The sequence below is a fragment of the Bacillus rossius genome, chromosome 13 (assembly GCF_032445375.1).
Source record: "Bacillus rossius redtenbacheri isolate Brsri chromosome 13, Brsri_v3, whole genome shotgun sequence".
NCBI classification, from domain to species: domain Eukaryota; kingdom Metazoa; phylum Arthropoda; class Insecta; order Phasmatodea; family Bacillidae; genus Bacillus; species Bacillus rossius.
In genome coordinates, this window is record NC_086340.1 from 4120824 (window position 1) to 4130917 (window position 10094).

The following is a 10094-nucleotide window of genomic DNA, read 5'->3' on the forward strand; positions in this document are numbered from 1 at the left end:
GGACGGGGGGGGGACACGTCCCCCCCCCCTCAATAATAAAAGTCTTCCATTTCGTCCCCTCCAATAGTATATTTAGTTTCATAGTTATATTAAAAATATGATTTCTGTGATATAACCCATACGTTGCGCATGGTGCATTTAGTCCAATCGTGGTAATGTGAGCAATGTGTTTTTTACATATTTGTTCTCTGAAAATATTTTTTTATAAAAAATAAATTATGTATTGCAACCAACTATAATTAGAATATCTACGTAAGAAAAATACCTGAAGACACCTTCTTGCACCTTCAAACACCAAATTTTCCCGAGGGAGGACCCCCGAATCCCCCGCTTTTTTTTTTCTCCAGGGGATGAATATTCCTCAACAACTAAATCAATTGCAGTCTCCCCCCCCCCCCCAAATATATCCTGGCGACGCCCATGCGCCTAGGTACGCCCCCCGATGACCACACACGTGACTGTATACTAGCGGAGCTCGGGCACAGGGAGTGCCGGCTAGAGACCCCACAGGCGAGGGCCGGGTGTGACCGCAGGCTGCTGAGCGAGGCGGACAAGCGGCCCTTCATCGAGGAGGCGGAGCGCCTGAGGGTGATCCACAAGCGCGAGCACCCCGACTACAAGTACCAGCCGCGGCGGCGCAAGGGCGTGAAGCCCGGGGGCGGGGGAGGCGGCGGGCCCCAGCAGCAGTCCCAGGCGGGCGGCCAGCACGGCCAGCACCACGAGTACGGCGTCAAGTTCAGGTGAGGCACTCCCTATACCTCCCTATACCTCCCGCCCTATACCTCCCTAATTACCTCCCCTCCCTAACTACCTCCCCCCCTCTTTCCCCACAGTCCCTTCCACCCCCCTCCTACCACCCCTCCCTCCCTCCTTACCACCCCACCCTCCCTACCTACCCCCCTCCCTACCTTCCCACCCTACTTACCTCCCCTCCCTACCTACCTCCCCTACCTACCCCCCTCCCTACCTACCCCCCTCCCTACCTACCCGCCCTCCCTCCCCTCTTTACCTCCCCTCCCTAACTACCTCCCCCCTTTTCCCCACCCTCCCTTCCACCCCCCTCCTACCTCCCCTCCCTCCTTACCACCCCACCCTCCCTACCCTCCCCCCTCCCTACCTTCCCACCCTACTTACCTCCCCAGCCTCCCTACCTCCCCTCCCTCCCTACCTCCCCTGCCTCCCTAACTCCCCTCCCTCCCTACATCCCCTCCCTATCTCCCTATACCCTCCCTACCTTCCCTAAATACCTACCTCCACCCCTCCCTACTTACCTCCCCACCGCCCTACCTCCCTCCCCTCTCTACTTACCACCCCCCCCAACCTACCTACCTCCCCTCCCTATTTACCTTCCCACCCTCACTACCTCCCCTACCACCCTTTACCCTCCCTACCTTCCCTCCCTACCTCCCTCCACGGTCAAGCCTGGCGTCTGGCCGATCAACTGTCCCCCGAGAGGGCAGTGGCCTTCATTACTTTACTCATATTATTTCATGTTCTTGTTATAATTATTATTTGAAAAATTTCCTGTTATATCCCTATTTAACTGTCCATAAATGTTATTATACCATTGACATCTGAGTTCTTCAGTGTTTTGGGAAGAACTATTTTTTATTGATTTAATATATTATATATTGAAAATAAGCGGTTAATCCAAAAGGTGTATACCACTTGAATACATGCGAGTATTGTTTTTAAAATTTGCCTTGAAGTTCATAAAACCATTAATTAAGAACTTGTTTAGTAGAAAAAATACACATCAACTATTGAATTTGCTTATAGTATTATTAATTCATTTAAATCCATGAGAAGAAAAACATGAAATATTATAAGCTAATTAATTTAGGATACTACCCTTTTTTTTATTAATTTCTGGCCTTTACTATTAGTTAAGAGCTTTTCATGCTTATATCATGCTTATCATGCTAATAATTTCAACGAATATTCACTAACGTGTGTAAAAAAAATCGCGAAAGTGATAATAATTATTTACAAAGACATGCGCTAATTTTTTTACAGTTCGTGAATGTCCATTGAAAATACCTGAGTAGGAACAACACATGCGAGAGATCGTGTTACTAGACACGCAGGAATAGCTCCTACATGACAGCTGACGGAGGCACGCGAAACCCAGTGATAGCGATCCTGCAAGGCGACCCGACTGTGCGCCGACACGCGCTGATAACAAGTCAGGGAGTGGGCATTGCAACATTTTCAGTGCAAAGGGTGTGTGTGTGTGTGTGTCGCATTCCAGGTCGTCGTTTTACATTTGCGTTCGACGCGGTTAAACCTGCCGACTTTCTGAGTGGCTGAAATTTCACAAAATAAATATATATATACATACATAATACATACAGCGTACGTTTTTGCATAATTATCTGGTAAAATTGCATTTTTTAACGTTTTTTGCAAGGAGAATGAAATGGAATATTAAACTGGAAATTTTTTTAGGATTAAAGTAAATTGTACTGGCTGTAATGTGGTATGTTTTAATTCCTTTCAGAGTTAAATATATATATATATATTTAATCTTACCTGGCCTTTCAAAAACAAAAGAAATCTTTTATGATTTCAAAAGTTTGAATAATAAAATAAAATTCAAATTATCTGGTAAGAATTGTGAGCCATACCAGGCAGAAGCCACCGACATCAGCGCTCAAGTGCAGGGCCGGTGCAAGGTAAATTGGCGCCCTAGGCGAAAACACTTAATTTCCCCCCCCCCCCCCCCCCATCCCCAATCGCGGGCCACACACCCAAAAAAAAAATTGTCCTTGCCTCAAAATACATCACGTAAGCCTAAGATTTTGTCAACAATCAAATGTAAGCAGGCTTGTGTTTTTTTTTACTTTTTTACTTATTACAAATCATAAACAGGTCACCGTGGACTTTAAATAATTACTTATATTCAATATAAACATCCCAAACTGTTACAAAAATCCAATTTTCATCTAGTTTAGTTTCAATAATCGTTAAACACATCATATGAGCTGTTGTGTGTCGTGCTGCGCCGCCCCCAGCTGCTTGGCGCCCTGGGCGGTCGCTTAGTTCGCCTGTATGGTCGCGCCGGCCCTGCTCAAGTGTAATCTCTCTCCGCGGACTAGTTGCTCGTGGCTCCACCACAGTTGCCGGGACTGGAACTGGAGGAGGGTGTTGCAGCCCGTCGTCCTTCAAGCACGAGGACGCGCTGGGCGGCGGACAGGCGTCTCCTTGCGGCGCCGCGACGGCGGCGTCTCCTGGCAGCGCGCACGGCCCGCCCACTCCCCCCACCACGCCCAACGGCGGCGAGAAGCGCGGCGGAGCGGGGTCCCTGCTCGCGCACCAGCTCAGGGGTGAGTCTTACCCCCCCCCCCCCCCCGGCTATACCTGCAGTCGCCATGCAGTCTCGCAGCCTTGTAGCCTCGTGGTCTCTTACACTCGGTAGCATTCTGGCCAAATAGCATTGGAGCTGTTGAAGCTAAAGGCAGTTGGAGCCAATGACTGTTGGAGGCAGTGACTTTTTGGAGCCCAAAGACTGTTGGAGTCAATGACTGATGGAGCCAAAAGACTGTTGGAGTCAATGACTGTTGGAGACAATGACTTTTTGGAGCCCAAAGACTGTTGGAGTCAATGACTGTTGGAGACAATGACTTTTTGGAGCCCAAAGACTGTTGGAGCCAATGACTTATGGAACTAAAAACTGACGGATTCATAGACTGGTTCATAGACTTAACATTGACGATCGCATCCTGCCGAGTTGAATGCACGTGAGAATGTACCTCCTTTTTCGTTAAAATGAGGTTTCCTTTTTGTAGAATGAGCGCTTCCTTTCGATTGACCACTTCCCCTGCACTGCTTTGACCTCCCCTCCACGAGACCGCCTCGCCTGCCTTGGTCCGCCCCCACGGAAACATCAATGTTCCCGTTGGCAGTGGCCTATTCTCTCCCGTTTACCTTTTTTTGGGAATCAGCGAGCCGTGCCGTGTCCATCGGCAACCTGACAACCCACGAGCCATCAACCATTCCCAAAGAACATGTCGGAGTGAAACTTCTTCGGGCGCGACGACAGTAAAGTTACAAGGCCGAATTTTAATGCAATGTAACCTATTATAACTCTGAAAGATACAGAGAGCACTATGCTACATACATTTCCGGGCTCGTTTAACGTTCTCCTCTTTGTGTGATGATTCGTGCACCCCGCCCAAAAAAAAATAGAACCGAGGGAGATAGATGCACGAAATAATAAGACAGAGAAAGTGCGCATGCGCTTGTTTCAGAAAATAGATATATATTTGCCTTAAATTCTATATTTGCTACCAGTGCGCTTGCGTTCCCCCTTGTTCAACCAGCAGCGTAGAGAGCGCTGTTGAAGCAGTCCCTGCATTTCCCGCGTAGATGGCGCTACCTGTTATGCATATAATATTACGTTCAGAGATTTGGAGTGTTACAAACGGTAGTATTGTTTGAAAAAACATTAACAATCCCAGTTTATCTTTATGGGAAGAGTATTTGAACAGTAATATTTATTGTTGACGAATAACTTTTGATGGATTAATAATTATTGATATATCCTGAGCAGTTATTAATAGTGAGTAATATTTATGTTATGTCATGTTTATTAATTTTATTTTTATTTTAAAAAAAATTTCTAATAATATTAAAAAGTTATTATTCTTAAATACTTGAAAAAAAATTTTAAAAAATTGGTTGTCTGTAAAGTTGGTTAACGGACGATAGTTTAACGTGACGTCATAACAAAACATTGATGAAATGTTTGCATATTTTTGTGAATAAAATTGAATCATTTTTATTGAATTATTACTATTTTGTATGGATACAAAGAAGGAGTGAAATTAAATATACAATTTAATTTATAAATATACTTTTATTTGCACTCATTAATTCAAATATGTTTATTATGTACTTTAACGAAGAGATTATTTTAACTATAACTTTTATACATGTTTATATTTTACTTCTTCCAATCTGTGTTATTCTGTTAAGGATAGGACGATGATAGGAAAAGTAGGAAACGAATGGGAGTGTTTGAAGGATGATGTGAAGGAAAATGGCTTACCCAACACCAAGATGCAGTCAAAAATAATATATTTGCGCCACGCACTCTGCAGCAATGCTAGGAGGAACGAGTTAGCAAAGAGCAATGAAAATGTTACTTTGAAATGCATGAAAACAGAATTACGCCACGGACTCGGTCGCAATGCTAAGGAGGTTCAGGTTAGCAAAGAGCAATATAAAATGAGCGTAACGGGACACAGAGAAACGGGACAATGTGCTTAACGGGTCACGTTTTCGTGCGTGCAGCCGGCGTTCATCGATTTATTAGACGTTGTCACGTCAAAAAAACCGTGCCCTCTTATTTTTAAAAAATATTGTATTCTTTTTCTATCCCACTTCCCCTCTCTCTCTCCTTCTCACTCATACACTCTCTCTCTCTCTCTCTCTCTCTCTCTCTCTCTCTCTCTCTCTGCCGTTTTACCCCTAAATATATACTTACCAGTCGAGGTTTGAATTGCCAAAGAAGCTTCACTTCTATTACTGGTACTGAGTGACACACGCTCTTTTTTATTTTCCTGGTCGTACGTAGCTGGGAATATTCACCATAAATTTTTCAGATCGTCTATCTTCCAATACAGAACAACCAAAACACTCTGTTAAAGCTCTTTATTTTATGTTTCAAAACTTAAAAATCGCATAGCCGCAAAGTATGAGTGTTGAAAATCATAACTTCAGTTTCAATTGAAAAAAAAACATTTACACACGTTCATATGGCAGCCATGCTTATATTTCATTGCTACCGAGTTAATTAAACACTGTCAAAATAATTTCCGAACTGTAATTGCTTACAATAATTATACTCAACACGCAAAACTCCGTTAATACACCATTCTATAAATTGTGAACTTGGAATATTTGTAAAATTACTTCTCTTTTAAAATTTAATTTTGTTTGAGACGTTTCTATGTTTTTATTTGTGTTTTAAACTTAATTTACGATGTTGGAATTTCTGAACCGCACAGTTTTTCTTAGTTACCGTGTTCCTCCGTTCAGTTGCCCCCCCCCCCCTGCCCCCCCCTCTTGTTTTAAGGAAGAACCTGTCGAGAAACTGCATTGCTCTGGTCGTTGACTCGAGAGTCGCCCCGGTTGCAGATCACCAGGCGGCGGCCGGCTTCGACCTGAGCCGCATCGACGTGGGCGAGCTGGCCTGCGACCCGGGCATCATGCTGCCCGAGGACGAGGGCCTGGTGGACGGCTCGGAGCTGGACCAGTACCTGCCCCCCGGCCATCAGCCGCCGCCCCCGCCGCCCCCGGCGCACCACTACCTCCACCCCTCGGCGCAGCACCACGTGCTGTGGGCGGCGCACCACAGCGCTCGCAGAAAATCCCCGTCCGAGGAGGAGCAGCCGCCTTCGCCGTCGTCCGTCTTCCACGTCAACGAGGCCAACAACAACAACAACAACAAGGGCAGGAGGTCCTTCGACGACGCTCTGGCGCTGTACGGCGGCTACTGCGGCGACGACCCGGGTAGCCTGTCGGCCGCCAGGTACCACGAGCTGCAGCCCACAAGCCTCGTCAAGACGGAGCGGGATCTGTTCCACCACCAGGGGCCGTCGTCGTACGTCGGCCACCTCGCTCCCGCGGCGACCGGCTACTTCGGCGGCGGCGGCTCTTCCTCCTCCTCCGCGGTGGGGTCCCACCACCACCAGTACCTGCCCTCGTACCAGCACATACAGCAGAGGACCTTGTTCGGCAACCCGGGGCTGGGGTCGTCGGAGACCGCCTGGTCCAACTACGGCTGACGTCTCGAACCAACGGCGACCGGCTACTTCGGCTCAGAGACGCTGCTGTTTGGAAAAACCCCAGCGGCGTGTTCTTCCGCAAACAGCCCCGCACTTTAAGAGATGAAAAAAAGCAAATTAAGAGACGCCATATTGGATTCAAGACATTTCATCAAGGGAAATGAATGTCTGGCTGCTCGAAGTATGCATTATTTTGTGACAATGATTGCAGCTCACCATAGATTTTTTTTTTTTTTTTTTTTTTTTTTTTTTTTTTTAAAGAATGATTACAGTTGTAACATATCGTAAAATCAGTTTGTGCATTTCTGGAATTCTCTGCCTAGACGAAGGCAAATCGTCGACAAGTAGGCGGTGAAATATTGTTAATACCTTAAAACTTTTGGATCCAAAAATGACGTCTTACGGTTTGATATTCCCCCTCCCATTTTTTACTGTTCGTAAGCTAGCGCATCGATGATATGCGTTGAATCCTGTGTTGTGCTTCCAAAAGTTTCATTTAACTTAAATACAGCTGTTCTGAATAGTAGTCCAAAAATAAAAACCTTTTTTTTATTGCATTTACTTCCTAAAGTGAGCTATTATTTATAGACTAGAAAACGAAGACGTTGAACCACGCGTTATGAACAAAATGAACATTAATAACCACAATTTGGAATTGTGGATCTGTGCTTACCGTGTTCAACTGAAAAGATTTTACGTATTTCTATAAAGGTGTTTACATGCATACAACGAATTTGAGTGTCTTTGTATTCAACTGGCTAATGCACTGAAGAATACATTGCGCTGAACTGATCAATTACAAGCAAGTCAAATGAAAATACCAAAAAAGTAAGTAAAATGTATTACTTTTTTTATCTCTGTGCCAATCATTTTATGTCCTTTTATTTGCATATTTTAACAGATGTGATTTTGTTTTGAGTTGTATTATGTTTTTGCTGTAATAAGCTTGTGCAATTCACTTGAAACCGCATAGATATATGTATTTAACAGTAGTGATGTTTAATGTCGTATACAGGGAAGTTGAATTTGAAGAAACAGGTATCCCGGATTTGTCCAACTCTCTATTATATCGTTAAATAAAAAACTAAAACTCGTCATGTCAAGTAAGTGGTACAGAATGTGCTAATAATTCTATAATGTTATAAACCTGACCGAAAAAACTTTCAACGTAATTTCTTTCCCTTTCTTAGTTGTACGTTTTATTTAACGAAGGTCTTTTGCAATTCGTTTACAGTAATTTTTATGAAATCATTTAGCAAAGATTAATTTTGAGTAAATTTGGCTTAATTATGGGTTATTGATTTTAAAAAAAAAGTTTGTGACAGACTCTATAAAGTTCTGTCATTTGTACTAGTACCTGATTCCAAGAATACCTAAAAGTGAACAATTGATGTATATCCAGAAGCACAAATATTTTGAACTCGTAACATTTATGCCTAGAAATGTAATCAATACTTAAATTTAAATGTTAAACTTCATGATCATAAAAATTATCTAGGCTTGTAAATGCATAGTGAAGATTTAGCTTAGTATGAAAAATAATATGTCCTAAGTAGACAAGAAAAAATGTACAAAAACAAAATTTGTATTTTGCAATTAAGCTGAATTGTCCAGAAATTACTCATAGAAATATTTTAGAATTATTAACATAAGGTGCTTTATAAACAGAAGGAGACAGTCTATAATTAAGTTCGTTTTATAAATTGCATTGCATTATAGTTTTAATTGGCTTTCAGTGACAATCTTACTAAAAAATTAAGTACACTCTTCATGCCACTTTTATTTGATGCCAAAATAATATTTTCTTTTACACATACAAAAGTATTATAGAACTTGATCAGCTATCGTTTCAGAAAAAAAAGCTTGTGTAGTATAAGCAATATGATAAGATTGATAATTACGTTCAATTTAAAGAAAAGAGTTTTAAAAAAATAGGTATGTCTGTCTATTTTTGTATTCGGATGCTGACTAAAATGTCAGTTTCATGATTCATAATTTCGCAATTTCTTCCTTGGTTTACGTACTCTAGATTTTCTTTTTCCTATTACTAATCAAATGACGGAGGATAAAACTTATTTTTTTTTGTAAAGACATTTTATCAAAACATAATATTTGGTCAATTTATTAGATGTGTTAAGAAAACAATATTTTAATAGTAGAAAATATAATCATAATGTTGCACAATTTTTACCCTACGAAACATTTACATTTAAAATATTTGTTTTATTTCACGTTTTCGTTTACTCCGTCTATTTTTGGCCAAGTACCTATTATCTGTCCTTTTCACGTCAGAAAAGTTTCCCAGCAATGTTTCACGAAAACGTTGCATTAAAATTCGGGCTTGAAATTTTACTCCTATCGCGCCCAAAGAAGTTTCACTTCAAAAATTGGTTTTATTTCCCTGGTAATTTAACAGAGATGTTTTACTTTTGAAATGCTCGAGAGAACATTTAATGTTGAAAATGAAACAGATGTGTATAAGATGGATTCATTGTAGAATACAAAAACCACCCTAACTTTGGAGACATTTGTTGTTGTAATGGCGAACAAGCAAAGAACATGTGGTCATTACGGAAATATTAAAATAACTACCATTTTCATATTGTGCCATCTGAAAAACTTAATAGTTGGATGGAATAAAATATAATATGAATACGGCAAAGAAGTGTGTATGGGCTTTTCAAACAATTAAAATAATTGTATATTAACTAAACATAACATGCCTATAACATAGTGCCTTAAATAAAGTATTTTATTACTTCATGCTTATAAAATATATCGTTATGTTTTGATAAATTATACCAAAAATGTTTGAATGTGTATTTAATGTGTATAAAATGTATACAAAAAATATTCAAAAGACTGGTAAGATAGCTATTTCACGATGTGTTATGTTCATAAAAGTTTTAATGAATGTACTTTTTTTCCCTGAAAATAGAAAGTTATATAGTATTTATGTCGGAATAAACGATATTTTATGTTAATGTAAATTTTGTATCATTTATAAGACAAATAAAATTCTAAATACTAAAGATTGTTTCATTTGTTTACCTGTTACCAACACACAAAATAAAATACTTATTAAAACAAAAACAAGTAAACAATGAGATTCAAAAAATATCTACTTGATGACTATAAGTATAACAAAAGCACAGAATTATGAGGTAATAAATAAAATTTAAAACTAAACACATTTGATTTTTTATTATGGTGTACAAATATTTACATTGTAGAGGTGTGCTCTGGTGGTGTGCAATTACAATGCAGTGACTATTTAGAGTTCCTCTTGCATAATTATTATTT

General features: G+C 40.9%; 1 protein-coding gene across 1 annotated transcript in view; it reads left to right on the top strand.

Moving 5' to 3' along the window:
* The window catches only part of LOC134538631 (transcription factor SOX-8-like), a 75541-nt gene extending 65718 nt beyond the window's left edge, over positions 1 to 9823 (top strand). Inside the window, exons 3-5 of the mRNA XM_063380066.1 lie at positions 534 to 740; positions 3154 to 3326; positions 6142 to 9823. Of these exons, the coding sequence (XP_063236136.1) occupies positions 534 to 740; positions 3154 to 3326; positions 6142 to 6791 (1030 nt within the window). The 3' untranslated portion in view covers positions 6792 to 9823. The remainder of the gene's footprint in view (positions 1 to 533; positions 741 to 3153; positions 3327 to 6141) is intronic.
* Positions 9824 to 10094: the final 271 nt, after the last annotated feature.